A 22,832-nucleotide genomic window follows, 5' to 3' on the forward strand; every position below is an offset into this window, starting at 1 on the left:
TTCTCCTTGCTTTGATAAGTACCAGATTCGAAATATTCTCTCAATTCTCTGAATCTTTATTCAATGTCTATGTTTAAGCTTTACCAAAGTGCATTACCTGGGCTTCATTTGATCATCTGTGATGGCAATCATGATCACAGGAGACCGGGGAAGCTAACTGGCTTCAGTTTTTCTCACTAATTCCTTGTAGCTCTTATGAATCATGGAATTGCAGGGAGCACCAGATGATGCAGAAGTTCAAGGAATTTTACGAGGATTGCCCGAAACCACAAGAACAAAGTTGGGCAGAGGTCGACAATTGGACTGACTGTACAGAAGTTGCAGGATGGTTTACCTAAGGAACTAAGCAAAGATGGCCATGGACCTATTTGTTTTGTTAACTGATAGTGTTAATAAAGATGAATCCAGACTCTCCCCCGCCCCCATAAAATAGTTTCACTCTGCTCTCACAACAACAAAACAATTTTCCACAGCTTTTTTGAGAACTTTTTACTGATACACATTATGTCAAGGCAAAAGAAAAACCACCTCAAATCTTCAAACATTGGTTAACAACCAACCAAGAATCTTCACTACCTCCTACCAGCAATCACCCTTTCTTTTTGCTCAATGAGCTTCGCCATTCAACTTCTCTCTCCGCAATCTGAACACAGAACTCTGCTCCAAGCATCTCATGGATATCCAGGTTCAGGGAGATGCTCAGTTCAACTGTCTCCATGATCACTTCAATATTCAGACTGAAGCCCAAACTCGACAAAACCCGAACTGCATTTGCTATCCTACATATGCTCTGCCTTGTCTCTAGTGAAGTGTAAGTCCTTTCTTGTTCTTCAACCCTCATGGATATTATATTCAACTTACCATTCTGTTGTTCAGGTCTACTCTCTTGATCTTCCACCATATTGTCCCTAGCTTCTACATGCTCACCAACCCATATGAATCCATTACACCCAAGAATCATATCAACTGCAAACCTTTCAAGGTGGTGGAAATGCTGTTTACGTCTCTTCACTAAATAAGGAGGGACCATGAGCAGTTGTCCCCTCTCAAGCTGCATCATCAATTATAATTACTATATCAGAAACAATCACCACACCTTGAAATTAATAATATGTTTCACATGAAACATAATCAGATTGTCATGTTGCGAAATTAAGTTATCAAAATCCTTATGTGGGGAAAGGCATCGTATTTATCATATAACTAAAAGTAGATCAAAAGAAGCTATTTCATTGCAGAATTTTGAAGATGAAGTGTGCTCTGCTAGATACATGCATGTGTGCAAATCAAATAATAAATCCTAATCAAGAGATACCTTTCCATACTTCTGGCTTCTTGCTTGAAGGTGCAAACTGCCATCATGCTGAAAACCACGAACTTCAGCCTGAAAACAGAAACAAGATAAGAAAAAACAATGGGAAGAATATTTCTCTAATATTATTCAAATACCATAGGAAATGTTAATATGTGTGAACACAATTTCCAAAGTTCCCACATGCTCATCCGCATTTAGCGCACATGTACTTCCTCAGATGCTAGTCCCAAGTTAACTTGGCTTGAATCCCCTTGGAACACAAGGAGACTTGGAACAATGTTATCAATACCTTTTTTTCTTTTTCCACTAAACTTATCAATACCTTATTCATGCCCATGAAAAAATTGTACACTCCCACGTGGTCATTGGCATATTGATGGCGATCCCGGGTTTAGGAAATCCTACTCGGAATCACTATGTGCCCACATGAGCAAACAATCAAATCAAAGGCTTAGTGGTAAAACTGTAAATAATGTGAAGTTTATAGAAGTTTATTAAAAAAAAATGGCAGAATCGTATTAAAGAGAATCTTAAAGGATATCTTAGCCATAAGATAAGGGACGGATACAATGGGGATTAGGGAAATAAGATCAAGGGTATACTAGGTATATAACGGAAAACTAAAGGGTATATGAAAATTATATTTTAAGAGTGGTAAAGCTGGAAGGGAGAAATAAAAGGGGACTGAGAAGAAAAAGAGAAGAGGGGTGGGGCTATATTGGTCCTTGGACCAAATTAAGAGAATCCTGAAAAGGGGGTGGGTGGAAAAGAATGGCTCGTCTCCTACCTCATAACAGTCACGCAACTAGTAGGAGGGGTTCGATTTCGAAGAAGATTTCTTCCTCACGAGAAGCCCAATCGACTTGGGGCTTTAGGTAGTGAACCGCAGCTATCAGCTCTCCCACAAAGACCAACAGTCAAGCCGAAGGGACCAGCGACAAGGGAGTTTGAAGGCCCTGTATCTAGATCTGGTGTTTGAATGGCTTCAAACCTGGTTTCAGCAAGAAATCTCTCAGCAAAAGGGTGAATAGAGAAGGAAACCTAGGGTTTAAAGTCGCCCTAGAGAGGACTAGCTTGGACCCTAATCTCAGTTGGGATGAAGCAGAAGGAATAGCAAGTAGAACAGATAAGAATGGAAGATAATGCTGGAAGGGGAAATAAGAGAGAGATAATGAAGAATAGAAGAAAGCCATGCCAACCATGGACGGTAAAACTCCATAACTCCAACTATCAATATTTTCTCCAATCTCAATGATAGGTGCATGCGTGCACATATAAAGAAAATCAAAAGACTCATAACTGGAATGTAAAGCCCAAACTAGCTCACACTCTATCTCCTATTTCCTACATAACCTACTCAAAGTACAACAACAACATTCAAAACCTTATCCCAATTGGGGTCAGCTACATGGAGATCCAAGCAAGGCCGAATGCAATAAGTGCCATCTATCAACCTGACACACCACTATAAATCAACCACAGGCTTATAATGATAGACTATAATAAGGTGCCGGCTGTCTACTTGACGTACCATCTAGATTGGTCAAGCCAAAGCGTCACGGAGTAAGAAAAATAATGTACTAAAAGTAGTGGTATTTCACTTGCACTGTTTCTGACTCCCACTTAGCCTACACCCTCTCAAGTCATTTCACAAAGTCGGACTAGAGTCATGCTCAACACGGTCTTCTTTCCCCACTGATTCTGCCAAGCCCGTTCTCTTGGCTGTGGTTAAGCTGGATAATAGATAGGGACAGTGGGAATCTCGTCAATCCATTCATGCACGTCACTAATTAGATGATAATATAAAAGAAATAAAAGACTACAAGATAAACCAAATAAATAATTAAACTACAACCAGCTTTTATTAGACCAAAAATCCGGGTTAGGCCAGTTCAATCTGGGCTGGGGTTTCCAAACCTGATCATGTTGGTCGTCCAACCATTCAATTGCCACTGCATCACATTTGGTCCACCTGTCCTTTCTCAGAAGCTAGGTCTTAATGCGATTTTTATTTTAACCAGCATTGAATGTTGAAGGAACCTACTTGTGACCAGAGTACCACATTGAATTGTCCAAGGATATGAATACTTCCAAAACATTACAAGTTTGTTATTCAAGGCACTGAATAGATTTAGAGCATAAAAGCTTTTTCACATTTGTTCAAAAACAGTCAATTATATTCAAGCTTCAAACAATTTTGATGGAAGAAGAATTGATAACTTACACAAACAACATCGTTCTCTTCGAAAATGCTGCGCATATTGAGCTCATCAACCGCAGTTCGCCGCCTCTAGCAACCAAAAGAAATGATTTTAAGATGACAGAAAAGCACCTTGAAGCTCTCAAATATAGTGCAAATTAATCAAGGGAAGAAATCGGACCTAATAAAACCAGTTTTTTAATACTGAACAATTCATCAAAATGGGGAAAAGATTTCCTGGACTGACATCACTAGCTGCAATCCAGGGTTTGAAAACCCTGGTTCGTATCGCTTTTGGGCTCTGAGTGGCAGAATTTTAAATAAACAGAATCTTAAGGACTGCTTGGTAGATAACTAGGGGCTGGGACACAAAAAGAATTAATATTTAAAGAGAAGGGGTAGACTAGGCATTAACATAAATAAGGATAGGGACAAAATTTAAGATGAAGGGGAAGGATATTTTGGTAAAGGGGATATGATGACAAATAATACTGTCACCAAGTCTTCTTCAACCTTCGATTAAAACAGGAAACCAACGGAGGATCACAGACTTGTGAGTGAGAAGACTCACTCGATTCAACACCTATGGAATCAAAACTCCAAGACAAGGCTCCTGAGCTACAGCCCTATGAATCCCAGCAAGCAAAAAGATTCAATAGAGTGAAAAGCCTTGCTGGAACAAAGAGGGGCAGTATTCTCAGAGCCAGATCTGATTTCTGGTTTATCTAACAATGGGAAGATGGTTAGGGCCTTAGGGGGCAAGGAACTAGGGCTTGAATCACCTCAAGGTACTGATTGAGCCCCTGAACTATCAGTGGAATCACTAAGTTCAGCCACTTCAATTCTAAATAGACAGTGCCAGGAACAATAGGAAAAGGGAAGACACAAGAAGAAAAAAGAAGTAAGAGGAACAATAATGCAAGGGAAGGGAAGAAGGAACAAAGTAAAGGGAAGAAAACAAGAGCAAAGAAGGGAAAGGAACCGTACCAGAACAAAAAAAGGGGGGGGGGGGGAAGAGCCAACCAGCTGTCTCAGGTCATGCAGGCTTCAACCAAAACAAAACTCAATTCATTCAATTCTAATTCCATTGTTGGTTCGTTACACATGTAAAGAAAAAATTCCAAACAGAAACTAAATCAAACCACTAAACTACTAACTTAAGCAAACCTATGTAGCTAACCCAATAAAACACAATAAAATAAATGATTACAATATAACCTCACATAAATAAACTCCTAAATATCCTATTGGACCAAAACCAAATTTGGATCCAGTTTGCCTATGTCTAGGCAACCAAGCAAGTTTGTGTAGGTCCAAAAAATCGCTCTTGAATCGTCACTGTACTCCATTTCCTTCTCAGTAAGGGATCTTCTGTCATGTGGAGACATGTTATCACCAATTGAACCATACAAAATACGAGCAAGCATCTATATTGGAGAAACACACACTAGGTATAAGAGATCCTGCGTGCAAAGGTTCAACATCATACTATAGCTAGTTGATATTGTGAAATTTGGTCCATGGCTGACCTGAGAGGGTGACCTTACAAGAGGATGCTGCATTGAAGATGATGGGCCATTGCACCTTTCTTTTTCTTTTCTTTTTTTAACACCTTTCCAGCAGAAATTCATAATCAAATTATGAAAATTTCATCCCGCCCGGTATGTTTGCACACAAATATGCCATTCAGACCAACATAAAGGAAAGTTATTCCAAAATGCATCCGTATTTTTGGGTGCTTTACCCCTAACCATGCATGTCTTTCCTGATTAATGTTTTATCTACTGCAATATGACTTTCATGGGAATTGTTGTCCTGCTATCTAAATGGTGAAATCAAATTAGAACTAATTTGACCACATTTCTTCACCAAACAAGGACCAGTAGCTTAATAGATCATATCTTGTGGTATGACTATGAGATTATGGTTTGTTAATTATTATATATTGGAATTTTGAGCCCCAACCATTTCATTGTGCTCTGTTATTGAAAAAAAAAAATTGGTATTTACTAAAGGGGAAATCTTGTAACCAAAGCATGGTAAGAAATAGCAATTGACCTTGGTTCCCCCCCCCCCTTCCAAAAATAATGTTCAATAAGTTTTGCTATGGGGATGGTAATTTAGTACTTGATCTCGCCCTTTTTTCCTCCGCTCTCCCCAAGCCCAATGTCCCTCTCTCCTTCCCTGATGGACCTGCAACTTATGGCAATTTATTACTTTCTTCTTCAGCAGTTCCCCTCTCCTTCTTCTATCATCATGATCACTCAGTTTTACAACAAGGTTTTCATAGTTTCATAGTTCATAGTTTACGGTTTCATGGTTATATTGTGATTTCTTTGTTCTGCAGGTTTTGTGGTTCAACCATTCATAACCTAAAGGTTTCATGGAATTTTCTGGCAGGTAAGAAAAAAAACACAGTTAGCCCACCAGTTTGAAGGACACAATGCACAAAATGAGGGGCAAAAGGGAGTTTGACACCTATTTGTAAGAAAGTGTGGCTACAACCAGACACTCCTATTAGAGAAAGGATAAAAAATAATAATTATAAATATTACACTGCATGTTCAAACCCTTTAATGAACAACTGCAGATTCAAGTGGCCATCCTCCAAAAAATGGTAACTGGACATATATCACAAAAGGTTATCACCACAGCCATGTTTTAAAGAAGATGCAGCAATGTTCTTACTTGGATACCATCAGGCAAGTTCATTGAAGAAAGCATCAAGACTGCATCTTGACTAAAATTTATCTCTAGTCTCCAACGCTTTGGGGCAACCTGCAAAATAATTTTAGAAAAAGATCCAAATAGAAGATTATCCAACAAAGCCATTTATATTGATGCATACATCAGGAAAGTTGATTGATTAGTTCAGATTTATCTTCCACAGTTCTATCATATATACAAATTATAAAATTGATGGAACTTTCATGGAAAGCTAAATGCAGTCAAGTATCTTATCAAGATACATAAAAGGTTAGTATTGTCAAATTGCTTGGGCAGCTTTTGCTTGCTTTTATCTCTTTCTCCCCCATGCTTTGTGCACCTCCATCTTATTTCCAATAAAATTTCTTGTTACCAAATTAAAAAGAACAAAAATATAGAAAAAAAGGCATTAAATACCAAATGTAACGACATAAAGCTTTTACCAAAAAAAAACATAAGCTTTCTAAAACACAACATTTTCTATCCACATAGAAGGCATGATTTAGTAGACAATATACAGGATAATCAGTTGTAAACCACCACATTTCAAAACTTGAAGCTGTTTGGAGCAAGAAACATAAAACAATTCATAACCAAAATAGTACACCATCTAGTCCATGGCAGCCAAAGAAGGAATGCAAACAAGTACACAACAGAAGTTCGAAGCTAACACTTATAGCCAAGTCACTAATTTCTTTTCATTCCTGATCATCTTTCTTCACAACCTACTAACGTAGATATGTTCGAGTACAAGGCACTTATATGGCTTGGATACATATTCTAGGCTGAAAATTAAGGTCCTTCTGAAGTATCAAAATAACATTATGACATAACTGAAATAACAGTAGGCATCAGATATGAAAATTTAATAGGAGGAATCATTCTAGAATTAGGAAACTTGAAGAAAAAAAGTTAATCCAGGTTACCAGGTTGGTCAATGGAGAAATGAAATGCAGAAAAACCTATTTCAGAAATCAAATCTTCATAAACCAGCTACATAACATGGACACTTCATTTTTCAAAATTTTCAGTGTTAAAGACAACCCATGTCTGTATTGAAACTGACACCAACATTCTCTGCATAAGCCAATATCATCCATATCCACATTAAGAACCAGAACATGTCTATTCCTTGATACTAAAAACGAAAGCTCCTAAAGCAATAGGAACAATATAAATGGAAAATTATCCAGCCACCAAGAACCCTTTTGCGCATATTAACACGAATGGGATTTACCTAGTTAATGTGGATAATTTATTTGCCCTTAATTCCTTACAAACTTCTCCTTGGATAACACAAATACTTCATAAAAATAAAACCAGCCCAACAAACAAGGAAAAGATGCCACTCGGGGCACCAGAGAATGGTTCAAGCAATCAAGAAAACATGGATAATCCTTCATTATTAATCTTTCAGTAAGGTATGTATATTCTAATAAACATGTGGATTTCAAAATAATATATGGGAAAAATTAGGACTCTGACAGGAAAATGAACAGCAAGAACGAGCTGTTTTTCCCAAGACCAAGACTTCAACAAAAGAAACTACTCAAGCAATCAAAACATGTGCCAGAGTTGTACTGCCTCTTAACTCTCAAATCTTAAGAAACGTAAATGATAGAATATAAAATGCATCTATCTCTTTCAGAAACATAAATGACAGGATACAAAATGCATTCTATATTTTCAGAACCGTTTTCTCTGCATAAGTAGCCCTTAAGCATGGCAAGAACAAGTTTTGGTAGTATCCTGAAGTCCATGTCTACTAATCCTTATCACCCAAATCTACACTTAGAGCATTGATAAGCACAATGTGTAGAATGAAGATTTAAATTACTAGTAGTCTACAATAGCTTACATAACGCAGCTCAATTCGTATTGAAAACAGTATACAATACTTAACCAATTGCTTCAAACGTAAACAGAGGCTAAAGAAGACAAAATCAATAAGAAACAAGAGATTTTGGAACTCAGATTAGGAAGGGCATTTTCAACTTACTTCAGTAACACGTCCCACGATGATATCTCCAACCTCCGGCTTGTACCTACAAGCATTTCAATTGTAATCCTTATCAACCTATGGTTCCACACAGCAAAGAGCAAGGCATCGCAGGTACCTGGCCCTCAAAGCACGGATATAGACCAGCTTGTTAACGCGCTCTACTACTCCACATAGAGTTGCAACCACTTCGCCGTCAAGCTCGGAAGTTCCATGCCCCCTGAATCCAACCCCACGGAAATTTTGGTGAACATGAATGAAATTCAAAAGAAGAGAAAAGAAATTGAAAGGGCAATGACAACAAGAGAGATAAAGGGAAACTAGGGTTATAGAGTAATACTTGAGAACCCCATCTTCGTGGTTAACAGGGATAGTATCGGCGACTGTAACAGAAGCAGAGGAGGTCACTTTAGAAGCTAAATCCTGAAGCTGTTGCAGAGCTCTCAGTAATCTAACTTTCTGCGTTTGATTTAGCGGAATCTGTAAATCTTTCATCTCTCTCGTTTCTCAGAACATATCGCAAATCGAAATGCTCAGGAGAGGGAAACTGAAAACCTTCTCTACCCTTTCCGTGTCTGCTATAACCTACGGACTGGACCGTGAAAGTAACGAGTCTAGGTTTAAGCTTCGCAACGATTCGACCGGATCCAAACTACGGTTTCCTTGGTTTCACTTTGGACCGGGTCCGATTTGGTAATGGGCCTACCCAGAACCAAACATGTTCCGCTGCCTTTGGTATCATCAGAAAAAACAGTTTCTCGGGTTTTTTTGTTTTACGGAAACAAGAAAACATAATCTTTCTGTTTGGTGTCAAAGGTTCTTTTTTCCATATTTCTTTAAATGAACGGAGTAAAAAAATGCTAGAAACAAGAAATGTTGTAACCATGTCTAACATTTGAGTTTCATTCCAAAACGGAATTTTGAACAGGAATGAAAAGTCTAATTTTGACACGAAACGTCGTTTCTAGAAGAGAATGACTACCAAATGCAACCGAATTAGTTGGGTCTATTATCAAGTTAGCTTAACAGGTTTTATTGGGTCTTTATCAGGTTCTTAGGCTGTGTTTGATAGTCATTCAGTTCCAAAAACAACGTTTCGTGTCCAAAATAGAATTTTCAGTTTCTGTGTCACGTTTAGAAAAATATATAAATTTGTGAAACTGTTTCAGAAACGATTACCCTAGTTGTTCACTTTTTTTGCATTTGAAATGAAACCGAAATGACGGAACACGGATTCATCGTTTCGTCATTTTGCGTTTCTAGCATTTCACCCCCTTTCTTAAAAAAAAAAGACACCAAATGCTTTATTCCCTTTTTTTGTTCCCATAAAACGGGAAAACGTCGGAAATGTTTTACTAGATGACTACCAAACACAGCCTTACCTATTTAGTTTTTCATATATTTTTTTTAAATACTTATACAAAAGTTTTTCTTTTTTTTTCTTTTTTCATCAGGTTTGATTCAGTTTTCTCTCGATTTCAATATAGGTCAAAACTAACTCAATAAGGGTTTGATTTGATCCAAGCTGAATTGATTGATTTTGATCATTCTAACCGGTTCAAGCTGAAATTGATGTCATGGCATGCTTGTAAGCCGGTCCATAGGCATTAGGAACTAGCAATTTAGCCTTTTTCAAACATGGATCAAGGTATCAATATTTATATTGACACGAATGAGAAGTATTGACTAAAAAGTGGTATGTTTTTTAATTTATACATACAGACTGATGCAATCGATTCATATCTATTAATGGACTCATCAATATTGATACCGATACATATAAGCCTGGTCTAGGAGCGAGTGACCAAGAAGTTAGTGGATGAGACCGTTGACTTCAAGTCAAGGCTTAAGTGAATGCTTAACGAGACCATGTACTTTTGATCATGTTTGTTGTTCATCAAGCAAAAGGTTTAAATACCTAGAGTTGGTGTGGTTAATTCAAATTGGTTGAATTGGTCCGCCAGCTCCCAAGATGGATGGACCAGAAAAATAGGTAAAAAACAATAAAATATTAAAAAATAGAAAATGATATAAAAAAAATCCCTATCAATAAAAATAGAATTCAATAATAGATTATATTGAACAATCATTTTTTACAATTTATAAATAGTGAAATGCATTGTTTTTAAATGCAATGTTCTCAAAATTTATGCACTAGGGTTGAAAAAGTATACAAGGAGTATAAATTATTTTTCACAATTTATCACAAAAAGAAAAAAAAATCAATTAATTAACTATTTATGGATTTATAAAAAAAGAAATATAAAGTACATTTCATGCATTTATTAGACAGGTCAATACTTATCTAACATTTCTATTTGAGTTACATATATCCACACCCACCCTTCCCAACAAATTGGATAAGAATGACAATTAAGTCGGATAAATTTGCCGACTCTTACATGAGTAATCTCTCAAATGTGAGGGCTCCTTCAATTGTGTCCTCAACTAATAATGGGTATGGGTTGAGAGGAGCCTAATGGGTGATTTTCTTTAGAATCAAATGCAGCTCTTGGATGAGTCTAGGATAGGTGTTGATCACCCTGGTAACTATGGGTAAGATCTGGGCGATCAATGCTAAAGAGAGAAGCTGAATCCCTATTATATATCTAAAATTAGTGTGGCATTTTAGAATCAAAGGTTATTGACAAGGAAGCACATTTTCTTCTTATGATCCTTTTTTTTTTTTCTGTCAATAAAATTTTGCTATAAGGAACACTTCTGCAAAGAAAACACAATTCATGTGGAAAAGTTAACTCCCCAACTCTAAAGTTCTAGTTTTTTGGATAAACAGTTATGAGTGTGTCAAATTCAAATTGGAACAGAGAATCGAATCAGGAACTCAACCAATTAGCCAAATAGAATCGAACCAAATTTTAGTATTGAATTTCAGAATTGATTCGGTTATAGATCCAACATAGGAGAATTCCATAACCGAATGAATTAGGAATTAGTACATTATAATTCTAATATATTACTACTATTAATATTAGATTTTATAATACTACTATACTATAATATTTTGTACAATATATTGTATACTATAATATATGGATCGAGTATAGAAATCAACCAAATCATATAAGAACTGATTTACAGAACCAAACTAAATCAAGCAGGTTCAATTTGAGTATCAAATTTCAAAATCCATTCGATTCTGGATCACTCCAACACTCTCTGAAATCAAACCGAATAACTGATTAACTAATTCTAAACAAATTAACACTCTTAAACCGTTATAACATATCAAAATGATAAAGATTATACATGCCACAAGTACTACCACCCAAAATGGAACAATACGTACGTCGAAGATAGAATATATAAGGAAATGACTTATTTAGGGTTCTAAGAGGACTTGTTTGGTTGGATACCGTTAGCCTCTTTTAAGTTTTAACAAACTTAGTTCCCAAATAATCAATGACAACGAATTCCATCCCCATGCATGCAGGACGTCCTCAAATTATTCAACCATTCAACCTACACAGCTCAGTCTATACCTCACCCCCCCAAAGGTCCAAATTTCAAACTGTCTTGGACTCATCCATTTGACTTTGAACATATAACATCTCAATAAAAAGTAAAAAACAATAATTATAAAAAAATTAAATAAATAGAAAAAGGGTAAAAAATTAGTTAGAATTGATTAGATAAATTTTTTTTTTTGGTGGGTTTCAATCAGAGTTTTCCAAATGGCAGAATAGAACATCGAAAATCATAAAACGATCAGAATAATATATATACATAAACATACATAAGAATACATGCAAATATACAGACCCCCGAGAAACTCCGAACTTTGTTCCCTTCCTCACAATTTTGACAAATAAGCCATCAACTTCTCTCCTTCATTCCTTTTCCCATTTATAACAAAAACTAACATCCCATACAAACCTTTTCCATAACCATCATTAAAAGAATGACCGTTTCTCCCCTCCTCTGCTGATTTGAAGACCTTTAAACCCCAACCTCCCCCATACCCAAGAGAGGGTAGGATGGCCTTCACAAGTCCATCCCGTTTCCCTCTCCCTCTCCCTCTCTTCATTGGCATCATCTCTTTCATCCTCCTCCACCCCATCTCCACCACCACCTCTTCCACCGCCGGTATCCGCCTCGGCGTCATCCGTAAACCATCTACTTCCACCGATCACGTCCCCGTCTTCCGCGAAGCTCCCGCTTTTCGCAACGGCGACACCTGCGACACCAACACCATCCATGTCTCAATGACCCTAGACGCCAACTACCTCAGAGGCACAATGGCTGCCGTCCTCTCCATCCTTCAACACTCCACATGCCCAGAAAACGTTGCCTTCCATTTCCTCTCAGCCCGGTTCGACCTGGATGTCATAACCAGCATCCGGTCCACCTTCCCTTATCTCAATTTCAAAGTCTACCGGTTCGATTCCAACAGGGTTCGTGGCAAAATCTCCAAATCGATACGACAAGCACTAGACCAGCCATTGAATTACGCACGTATCTACCTCGCCGACATAATCCCAGCCGACGTCGGCCGGATAATCTACCTCGATTCGGACCTCGTCATGGTCGACGACATTGCTAAGCTTTGGGGGGTTGATTTGGGAGATAAGGTGGTGGCTGCACCTGAGTATTGCCATGCCAATTTCACAGAATACTTCACCGAATCATTCTGGTCCGACCGGGAATTGGAGTCAACGTTTGAAGGAAGGAAGCCTTGTTATTTCAATACAGGAGTAATGGTGGTTGATGTAGATAGGTGGAGACAAGGTGGGTATACACAGAAAGTTGAGGATTGGATGGCTGTGCAGAAGCAAAAGAGGATATATCATTTGGGTTCTTTGCCACCTTTCTTGTTGGTATTGGCTGGGAACATTAAGGCCATTGATCATAGATGGAACCAACATGGGTTGGGTGGTGATAACCTTAAAGGTAAATGTAGGGGTCTTCACCCTGGACCCATTAGTCTACTTCATTGGAGTGGAAAGGGTAAGCCTTGGTTGAGATTGGACTCCAGGAAGCCATGCACAGTTGATCATCTATGGGCCCCATATGATCTTTACCGTTCATCAACAACCTTTCTGGAAGAATGATCTAAGAAGAAGATTGAGAGAGCAAGAGAGAGAGAGAGAGAGAGCCAAGGGAGGGAGAAGAGGGTTTCTGCAAAAAAAAATGGTGGTGAGTGCAGAAGAGAGAGCAAGATTTCATTGACTTTGATTTTCAAATATTGGTCAATGGTTCGAACTTTGAAGGAAGAAGAGAGAGCCTCTCAATGAGGCTCAAGTGGGCTTTGGGAAAAAAAAAAGAAGGGGTTTTTGGTACTGGGCATATAATTGCCTGGATGCCTCTTAAACTAAATCCATGGGCTTATGAAATATGAATTGGGTTTTGGGTGATTTGTTGGGCCTGATGAGGGAAACCCTAAACCATGTTTAATTTTTTCTTGGTCTTTGGGAATGCAAGATATCTGGAGTTGATATGTAGAATAGCTTTAAGTGTAGGTTTTGGAGCTATGATCCTGCATGAGAATGACCTTGTTCCTGGGACTAACTTCTATTTATTTTGAATTTTTCCCCTCCCACAGAGTTGTGTCTTAGATCTTAGCATGTCATTAAAAGTATTTGGAATGGTCCTTCTAAAGAATGTATATATTTGAATCAGATTTGTTATATTTGATTCACATGCCCTTGCTTAGTCCTTGCTTTAAGGCTTAAATGTAATTTTCTAAGACCAGCTTTTTCACAATCAACATTGATATCATATGAGCCTAGCATTGAGAAATTACACTGAAGATGATTATTATTATTATTATTATTATTATTATTATTATTATTATTATTATTATTTTGGTGGAATGAAGGTGATTTTTATTGCACTTTTGGGTAAATGCCATTTCAATTTGCAGTATCATTTGTTCAGCAATTATTAATTTGGGATGAAAGTTTGCTACATGCTCTACTGGTAATTTTCACAGAAAATGGTTTTAAGGTAACAAACAATCCTCCATGTTTCCAGACATAGCCATGGTTTTAAAATGCGTAATCACTGTTCCAGCTTGAATCGATCTAAACAAGCCCTAGACTCGTCATATTCGAGGAATACACCAACGATTCTGGTGTTTTTATCCAAGAATTGGCTGTATCCACTTGTCGGAAATCAAGATTAGTGACAGCCAATTCACGGATTCTTGAAACCCTGGACATAGACCTCTCACCATGGAAGGAATTGTAGCAAAGAATCCAAAGATTTAGATGATAGATTAGCAGACTAATCCATAGTTTCCAAAACATAGAATATCAAATACTACCTAAAGTTCAAAATGTAGTTACTTCTCTACGTCCATAAGGTGCACATACCAACTATTCACTGCAAATTTTTGGCTGCCATTGACATGCCACTGGAATCAACTTTCATTTTTATGAAATTCTATAATTCGGTCACTGTAGCACAAGCAGAAAAGAAAATGCTTCCTGTTATTCTGTTATAATTACCAGTTGTCAACATCGACGAAGTCAAAATAAACATGTAATAGTTTTTCTTCCAAACCACATTGCACCTTCCAATAACACATGGGGGAAAAAACAAGAGACCTAATCCCTTCTTGGGCCACTGAGCTTTCCTGCACCTGAAGAAACTTTCAGATTGTCCAATTTAACTGCATGTTAAACTGAGTTCAAGCTCGTCCATTGTTGCCTTGCCTTGATATGTGCCGGCGAGTTTCTTTTTCCACCCGACAATGGATTGACATGCTGACATTTTATTATTCTTTCTACTTTTTCCTCTAAGGACATCAATTCAATCATGTTAGGTATATACTATCCAAGACAGCAAATCCAGCAGCAACTCCTCCTTCATTTGATGATGAAACTTTTGTTCGCAACAGGTAACCACTGTGATCATTTATTATGATCTTATCTTTAGTCCTGTAAAATTCAATCCCAACAAATCAAATTCAAGTTAGCTTCAAATACTACAGCTTCTTGTGCATGAAATCTGGCTAAAAGATAATACACACCTAAAATTAAGTTATGGATCATACTCATCTGTATAGATCCCTCTCCCAATATATCCAACTCCCCAAACACTAGAATAAAAATAAAATAAAAGTGGGCAAATTTTAATACCTTAGATAAGCACCATACATCCCAAGTTCTGATATAGCATGGTCTTGGTGACAACCACCTTGTTGGACCAGAAATGCAGGAGAAGCACTGGGGAAAATCCTTTGCATAAGAATGAAGGCATCACGTTCTTCACTCCCTTCCTTCTCTAATTTCTGTAGGGTCTCTCTCAAATCGTCACCATAGACATTGTTACCTGAAGAGGTTGGAATCATAATCAGAACAACAACAATAAAAGTAATGGTAATGGTAATGGTAATGAGTTTGGAAAGAACTGGACCTCCTCCTTCTCGTTGGGGTTTGAGCACAAACAAATCAGGTCTTTCAATAGCACTTTTTACAACTTCAGAATTATCTAAACTCCATAACCCTGCAAAGCATTTGCGTAGTTTGGCAATATCATCCTCATTCTCGAGAAATCTGGTCATAAATCAAGCAAAAAAAATTCAACTACAAGTCTACTAAATCCAAGAACCAAACAAATACATCCACATATATCATGAAATCAACCCAATCGGAATGGGAAAATATCATCTAAAACCAGGATCCATAAAATCAAAGCATAACCAAATATGCAGTGAACAACTTGATGAGCATTTATGAGCTGTGTCTTACTCAGTTTAGAAAACTTTGACGCATAATTACATATATAAGAAATTGAAAGTATAATTATCTGGCTTTTCCTCAGAAATGAATGAAACAAATAAAAGGGCAAGGAGCTAGGTTCTGAATGACGACAGAATTTTGTTACCTTTCAAGTATATTGGGTTTTGCCAGCTCTTGCTGAATTTTCTTGGTTCCTGCTAAATGGTAGGAAATAGATGGGCACTTGATTGCAGAAGACTGCTCCATTAACAATCTGGCTCTCCATTCCTAGAAAATCAGTAAGAACATAAGCATACAGGAAAAACCATATAGGCTGATAACATCAACCACTGCATATTTGACTTCACAACACCATACAACATAGTGGACATATATGGGTTTGAAACCCACAAGTCGATCAATCCCTACTAGGAGATGCAGGCCTTTATAACAGCGCTTACTTGATTCTTTTAGCAACATTTTCCTGGATTAAGTCATGAAAGTGAAGCACCATATTGTTATGGCAAATAATATAATGCAACTAGATCAGCTTCTGACATGGAGATATTAAAATCTTTGTGGGACTAGCTGAGCAGTGTTCATCATCCCATGAATTTGGGCCACTCATTCTGCATGCCAACAGGGATTATCATCCACCTTCAATGGCTATCTGCACATCTAATATAGTATCCAAAAAAGCATTGTCCCTTTGCTTGGATACGATCTAATGAGAAGTTGAATGTCTAGGGACAAAAGTATGGCAACCCTTTGCAGTTGGCTTGCCTAGTTGGAAAGAAAGGAAAGGAAGGGATTATGACAATTGATCCAGCTTGAATGACACACATAGATAGGCATTTTTTTAAAATATTTTGAAAACAAAAAAAAATGACATTTATGGGGAGTTTTTTCACTCAAGGAGTTCAAGGACATTTCCTTTTTCTTCATTTGGGTTTTGACTGGGATTTCTCAGTACAAGGTTTTGCTTGACCGGCCCTAGCCAAACTTCAATGGAGTTCGTCCATCTGCCATTTCACCCTGACGGTCTGCCCATGGTTGGGCTTAACATAATATATTGCTTCCATGCAGGAACCAATGCCAGCCTCCACAAGGCAAAAAAAGAATGAACAAAAGCATCATCAGGGCAGAGCAGAAGAATGAAGGAGCAATTCTTACTGATTCTGAAGGATAATCACTTGGTGCATACCCAGCTCTGAAATAGATGACGGCGACTTGTTGGCCACCACTGCAAACATTAAGCATTCAAAATGTCAAAGTTAAAAATAAAACCTGGCAAATGCACAGATTCTAAGAATTATAGCCCTTTCAAGACATAACCACGCAGCAGAAAATTTACATACACAAGAAGTGTTCCATCTGGTTGAAGCTCTCCTTCTGCATCTATTTCTGCCATTGTTTTACGAATGGCGGTCACAGAATGTGTATTATAGAGTTAAGGAAGGAAATTCAAACAAAATCAAATTTGCTTTCATCAATCTTAAAGAAAATTTAAATAAACAAAGGCAGCCACAGATCTTGTTCTCCCATTTTATTCAAACGTGATTGGCTTTAAGGGGCTGAAATTCTGTCACGGAATTCTGGAAATTCAGTCAAAACCTACTTAAACCAAAGTCTTAACTATTTTCATAAAACAGAATTTTAAATAAATTCACTACATTTCACAAAATTTGTTTCCATATGATTACACTCATACAATGGTTCCAGCTAAACAAAAGGATTTCCTTAAGGAAAATAAAGCAGTACAGTTATGCACAAAGAATTTTGGGTTTTGAAAAGCTAATTATAAAAACTGTATTTTTTTTTTCTTTGGAGGGAGAGGTCAAGGAGAACCACCTCAATTCTTTCTTTTTTGATATGTGGCATGGCTAAATAGGAAACAGTAAAACTAAAGAAAAAACGAGAAATGAAAAAGACCCAGACTTCTGTTTTTATTTCTGATGGGGTGTAAAAACGTCTCAGACTTAATTTGGCTTAAGTACAGAACCCCAAAATTAACCAATATTTTGGAAATATTCACAAATCTCTGCAGGATTTCAACCACCAGAATATGAGAATTTTGCTGACCTACATGAAAACAAAATTTCCAAACTCTAAAAGTATACTTAGAATACCATGGAAAAAAAAAGACTCAAAAGGAAAATCAAATACCTAAAGAAACTCTGTAGAGCTTTCAATTTTTTTTTTTTCTCTTTATGGCAAGGAATTCACTGCTATATCAATATCGTCGTGATTTAGATACTTCAAAATGCATGGTTAACATTACCAGACAGTAATCGGCAACACATGGAGAGCTGTAGGATGCAACCTTCCTGAACTATTTACTAATTTAATATTTACTTTGATTTGACAAAAAATTGATACATAACCTTCAAAAATTAGCTATTTGATTAAATAATTACCCATATTATCATAGATAGATACTGTTAAAAGGCAAGGGGGGGTGAAGTTAAAGCATGGCATCAGAAATATCAGAAGGGATGATCATTAGTGTGCTGCATCTCAGTTTACCAGAACAGCAGAACAGTACCCTACAAGTATCTGCATCCGGTCTTAGAATGACATTATCACAATTTCTCTTAAGAAGTTCAACTGAAACCATTATCTGTATAATTATATTGGATAAACGGTGAAGGTGAAAAGGATATCTCTCCTTCAAAATGGTACGAAGCCAGTGTTGATCATACATGTTGCATTCTTCAGTTTGAACCACAAACAGAACTACAGCCCTGAAAAAATATATTTGAAATTAGTGGCACCTCAGAATGACCATGCAAATAGAACGAAGAATACAGAGGTTTGGTTGATACCAACCTAGAGTTGTTGTACTCATTCCAAGCTTTAGCTAATGCCTCCGCAAACCCGCTGACTGCATCATTTTTAGGGACCCCTGAGGGATCCAATCCAAGTTTCTTTCCATAGTGGTTTAGTAAATTCCTACAACAATGAAAGCTACCATTTAGATACTTTACTGCTAATCCCATGTTACTTATTTTGGTCATATATAATATCTCCATGGTACTGTCTAGTCCATGTGTCATGGGAATAAATGCAGTATGAAATAAACTACAAATAAAGTGGTATGAAATATTTGATCTGATATATAAGAAATAGAAACAACGAATCAAATGGATACTGGAGATGATTCAAGCATTCCGAGGTTAATACAGAAATATTTGACCTATGAAGCTCACTGACAACACAACCAAGGCCAGCAAAAGAAGCTGAAATAGTATTGAGCTCTATTTGGAGAAGTGCATTAGTATGAGCATCAAGCATATAATCCGAACGATGTAAACCCAGACGTATTTCCTGTTATAGAAACCCAAAAAGGATTAGTGGCATCATCAAAAGCACTTCCAATCCCCCCACCCCCACCGCCAAACATGGTTTAAAGTATCGGTTCGTATCGTACCATGTCGGCCGATATGTATCCGTATCGGTCCATATCGTACCTTATCGGCCGATACGATACTGACCGATACGATACATAAAATTTTTAAAACCCTTTTGTATCGATACGTATCTTACGATACACACCAATACGCACCGATACTCACCGATACATACCGATACTCTGGAAAATTCAAAATTGAAGTGAAATGTATGTTTCGGTACGTATCGGTATGTATCAATACGTATCGGTGTGTATCGACCGATACACACCGATATGGTCATAAAATGGCCAAAATGGGTAATTTTTTAGAAAAACACAATTGTTTGAGGTGTTTTTGTTCCAAAGTTGTTGTCAACCATTTTTCTCTCTAACTAAAGTGGAAATCAAGGTTGGGAACAAGGATTTTACATTTACGGGACAACTACAAACCTTGGATTCTTAGTACGATACTCTCAATTTATTGTTTATGCATAATACATGTTATATATAACTTTTTTTAACTTTTTTTTTATGCAATAGTGTATAAAAAAGTGTTTCCTATCCATTTATGTGTGTATCTTTAACGTATCTTAGCGTAACTCCGATACGATACGATACCCTCAGATACGTATCTTAATTTTGGCCAACCGATACGGCGACCGATACCGATATTTTAATCCTTGCTGCCAAAAAATGTAAAAATTATATGTGAACAGCAGAATAGATCATATACATTGGCTCACCTCCTTTTTGTTAATTTCTAGCATCGCAGAATGAATATCCAACAGTCTACTAGTGAAAGCGTCCACTTTCTTCGTTCTACAACAGTTATTAAGAAAATAAGAGCAGAGGAAAACCAACTTATATTTCCAATTTTGCAGGTCAAAGTAGAAAGAAAGCTGAGATGAAACTTAAGCAAGATTTAAAAGAGGTACGCAAACACTAACAGAAAAATCAACTAGAAGCCCAAAACCAAAACATAGCAGCTTAAACATACTGGAATTAGTAAATTTCAGAAGAGATACGAAAGAGGAGCAAAAAGGCGGATCGGCCGACCCCATTTAGCTGAGTCTTTCCTAACTTCTGGGCTGTGCCTCTTCCCTCTCACACACATATTATTTTTTCTCTCATCTCTCATCTTCCCATCCCTCCCCTCCTCAACTCCTGTCTAGCCTTTTTCAATTTTGTTTTCTATGGATCCATGTAAACGTCCCCATTAGGTTGGGATAAGGCTAAGCTTGTTGTTTTTCTTGTAGATGAAACCTACAAGTTTTTCAGAAGACATTCTTCACAAATAAAAACTTATGAATTCAGATGTAATTTTCACACAAAGAGAGGTTTTAAAGGACCTTTCGGTGAATCTCATGGGGAATTTAGCTACAACCAATCATTGGAAAATTCATTATTTTGTCCTTCCCAAGAGGGTTCGTCATCTGGGATATCAAGCTGTTAATGAAGAAATTATAGAGGATACTGCTATAGACACGTGGGTTGCGGAAAATCAAGGACCGTAATTCAGACTTTGGTGAATGAGAAAATAACTAATTAGATTCCTTGAAGGTACTATCACTAAGAGCCAAAGTTTATAATTGTATAAATATTCATGGGTCCTTTGCACTCAACAAGGAAACTTTACGTATATTTACAAAACAAGCACCAAACAAGGCCTCACAGATCAGAGCTCCAAAACATCTGCAAACTTAAGCCCCATATATACTCCTATCATTTCCTCAAGGAAGTTGTCCCACTTGGCTGAAAGCCTAAAACTCCTGCAAAGCCACTAGCAATTGAGCTGCTCCATTAACACACTAAGACACTTCACTAAAATAGGAACACCACAGCCCAAGAGAGAGATAAAGCGGGAAGACCAGAAGAAAATTTGCATGCCTGACTACGGAAATAATCACAACCCACACTGATGTTTCCAGTTATTTTACCAAACAATTGTCCTCCTAACAGGGGGATCACATGATTGTCGCCTTTTGGGTTATTTTTCACATTAGTACCAAAAATATAAGATCACTGTTTATAATTATCACATCCTTGTTGACAATAGCGAGGGCCACAAAGAAGTCAAAAGGCAGTCAAATTTATAAGCATACTCTGGCAGAAAATAGCAGGAGTTTAACCCTAACATAAGCAGCTCTGGAACTGCTAAGTTTGCACTCAAATATATGATAACAATTCCTCATCATTCCCCATGCCTTCCTCAGTGCTCCATGAGATTACAGACCAGAACCAACTTTACAAATTCCCACCCGCCCCAATACCAGTAGCCAACATTTAAGGTTTAACAGGACTAACTCGATATAAGGTTCAATGAAGAAAAATAACAAGTCAGAAGCAGAGGATGAGAAACATAAAACCAAGAAGGGAATAAAGTGTTAGAGAGAGGAGGAACCTGGACAATGATTCCTGTAAAAATTTGCCATCCAAACTAACGCGATCGACAAGCTCATTGAAAAGGGGAGCAAGCTCGCACGCTTGTTGCCAATGAATTTGAGGGAAGAACGTGGGCAATAAAGCAAACGGAGCATGTACAAGACCCACACCAGGAACAGTCCCTGATCTCTGTAAAACAACAAGAATTTTGATAACTAAAAGGTAATTCTAATATTCTATTCGCAACAAGATTCATTAATTATAGAACACAACTATTTAGCTAACCTGAACGCTTCTGTCTCCAACAACAAGCCCATGAAGAGAACTCCAAACCAGAGCGTCATACACCAATTGCTGAAACAACTCCGGATTGACATCAGAAAGATCAGAAATTATGGGTTTTGATGAACTTTCATCTGGGATTTTCTCCTCTTCAACCATCCCAGAATTCAAATTCACAAAAGAAGAAGAAAATGCGGATTCACTCTTCATGGCTTGGTGGGTTTTCTGCAGGTAGCCTTGAAACGAAGTCTTAGAAGTGGGATTGAAAGTAAAGCTCTTCGGCTTTGTACAACTGGGGAGGAGAGTGGTGGGACAATAACAGACCCGATATGGGGAAAAGAGAGACTGGGAAATGGATGAGGAAAAGGACGAGCAGGAGCAGCCACACCCCATATACTATTATTCTACTTTGTTTGCTTTGTCGATATCCTTCATCTTCTTTGTTGGTGTGCGCTAGAAAGTGTCTCCATTCAATGACGGATTCCCGGTGACTGTGATTCCAAAATTTCAAATCTAACCCAGGTCAAGTTCGATATAGATGGGTCGTTGACGCACGAGAGAGATTCTCAGGATCGATCGACCCTCCAAAACCAATCGGAAATTGGGAATCTGTCGCTGAGAACGGAGAGGAGTTAAACTGGTAGGCTGCGTTTGATATCATTTGTTTCGGAAACAACGTGTGATCTCAAAAATAGAATTTTTAGTTTTTGTGTATATCATTCTAAAATAAAAAAAAAAAGCATTTAGGCCCCTTTGATATCTTTCTTTCTTTTCTTTTCTTTTCTTTTCTTTCTTTTTTAATGGTTCATAAAAATGGTTTTTGCGATATCATTTATAGAGTTTGTTTCTATATATAAAAAAAAATTGGTAAAATA

The 22,832-nt window shown here is 37.4% G+C and overlaps 3 protein-coding genes across 3 annotated transcripts; 1 reads left to right on the plus strand and 2 right to left on the minus strand.

The window, feature by feature from the left end:
* Positions 1-343: 343 nt before the first annotated feature.
* Positions 344-8,808, minus strand: LOC122058370 (exosome complex component RRP4 homolog). The gene is made up of 7 exons (XM_042621029.1): positions 8,561-8,808; positions 8,339-8,440; positions 8,221-8,266; positions 6,204-6,293; positions 3,540-3,605; positions 1,316-1,384; positions 344-1,051 (listed from the first exon to the last, which is right to left on the minus strand). The coding sequence occupies exons 1-7, from the start codon at positions 8,713-8,715 to the stop codon at positions 590-592; spliced, it is 990 nt and encodes a 329-aa protein (XP_042476963.1). The 5' UTR covers positions 8,716-8,808; the 3' UTR covers positions 344-589.
* Positions 8,809-12,139: 3,331 nt separating this feature from the next.
* Positions 12,140-13,887, plus strand: LOC122058369 (probable galacturonosyltransferase-like 4). The gene has a single exon (XM_042621028.1). It carries the CDS (start codon positions 12,216-12,218, stop codon positions 13,287-13,289), a length of 1,074 nt encoding a protein of 357 aa, XP_042476962.1. The 5' UTR covers positions 12,140-12,215; the 3' UTR covers positions 13,290-13,887.
* A 682-nt stretch (positions 13,888-14,569) lies between these two features.
* On the minus strand, positions 14,570-22,631 carry LOC122057340 (glutathione synthetase, chloroplastic-like). Its single transcript, XM_042619396.1, has 12 exons — positions 21,961-22,631; positions 21,695-21,864; positions 20,037-20,112; positions 19,099-19,229; positions 18,732-18,854; positions 18,566-18,646; positions 17,261-17,341; positions 17,076-17,145; positions 16,069-16,190; positions 15,598-15,737; positions 15,321-15,513; positions 14,570-15,119 (listed from the first exon to the last, which is right to left on the minus strand). The coding sequence occupies exons 1-12, from the start codon at positions 22,348-22,350 to the stop codon at positions 14,996-14,998; spliced, it is 1,701 nt and encodes a 566-aa protein (XP_042475330.1). The 5' UTR covers positions 22,351-22,631; the 3' UTR covers positions 14,570-14,995.
* Positions 22,632-22,832: the final 201 nt, after the last annotated feature.

The sequence above is a fragment of the Macadamia integrifolia genome, chromosome 12, assembly GCF_013358625.1.
Source record: "Macadamia integrifolia cultivar HAES 741 chromosome 12, SCU_Mint_v3, whole genome shotgun sequence".
Classification (NCBI taxonomy): Eukaryota; Viridiplantae; Streptophyta; class Magnoliopsida; order Proteales; family Proteaceae; genus Macadamia; species Macadamia integrifolia.

Coding starts and splice junctions, on each gene's coding strand:
- LOC122058370 (XM_042621029.1), bottom strand. CDS start 8,715: ATGAAAGATTTACAGATTCCGCTAAATCAAACGCAGAAAGTTAGATTA. Junction 8,441..8,560: donor CACGAAGATGGGGTTCTCAA/GTATTACTCTAT, acceptor GGTTGGATTCAG/GGGGCATGGAACTTCCGAGC. Junction 6,294..8,220: donor TCGTGGGACGTGTTACTGAA/GTAAGTTGAAAA, acceptor ATTATTTTGCAG/GTTGCCCCAAAGCGTTGGAG.
- LOC122058369 (XM_042621028.1), top strand. CDS start 12,216: ATGGCCTTCACAAGTCCATCCCGTTTCCCTCTCCCTCTCCCTCTCTTC.
- LOC122057340 (XM_042619396.1), bottom strand. CDS start 22,350: ATGGGGTGTGGCTGCTCCTGCTCGTCCTTTTCCTCATCCATTTCCCAG. Junction 19,230..20,036: donor TAGAAATTAACAAAAAGGAG/GTGAGCCAATGT, acceptor TTTCTATAACAG/GAAATACGTCTGGGTTTACA. Junction 15,514..15,597: donor ACCCCAACGAGAAGGAGGAG/GTCCAGTTCTTT, acceptor CAACCTCTTCAG/GTAACAATGTCTATGGTGAC.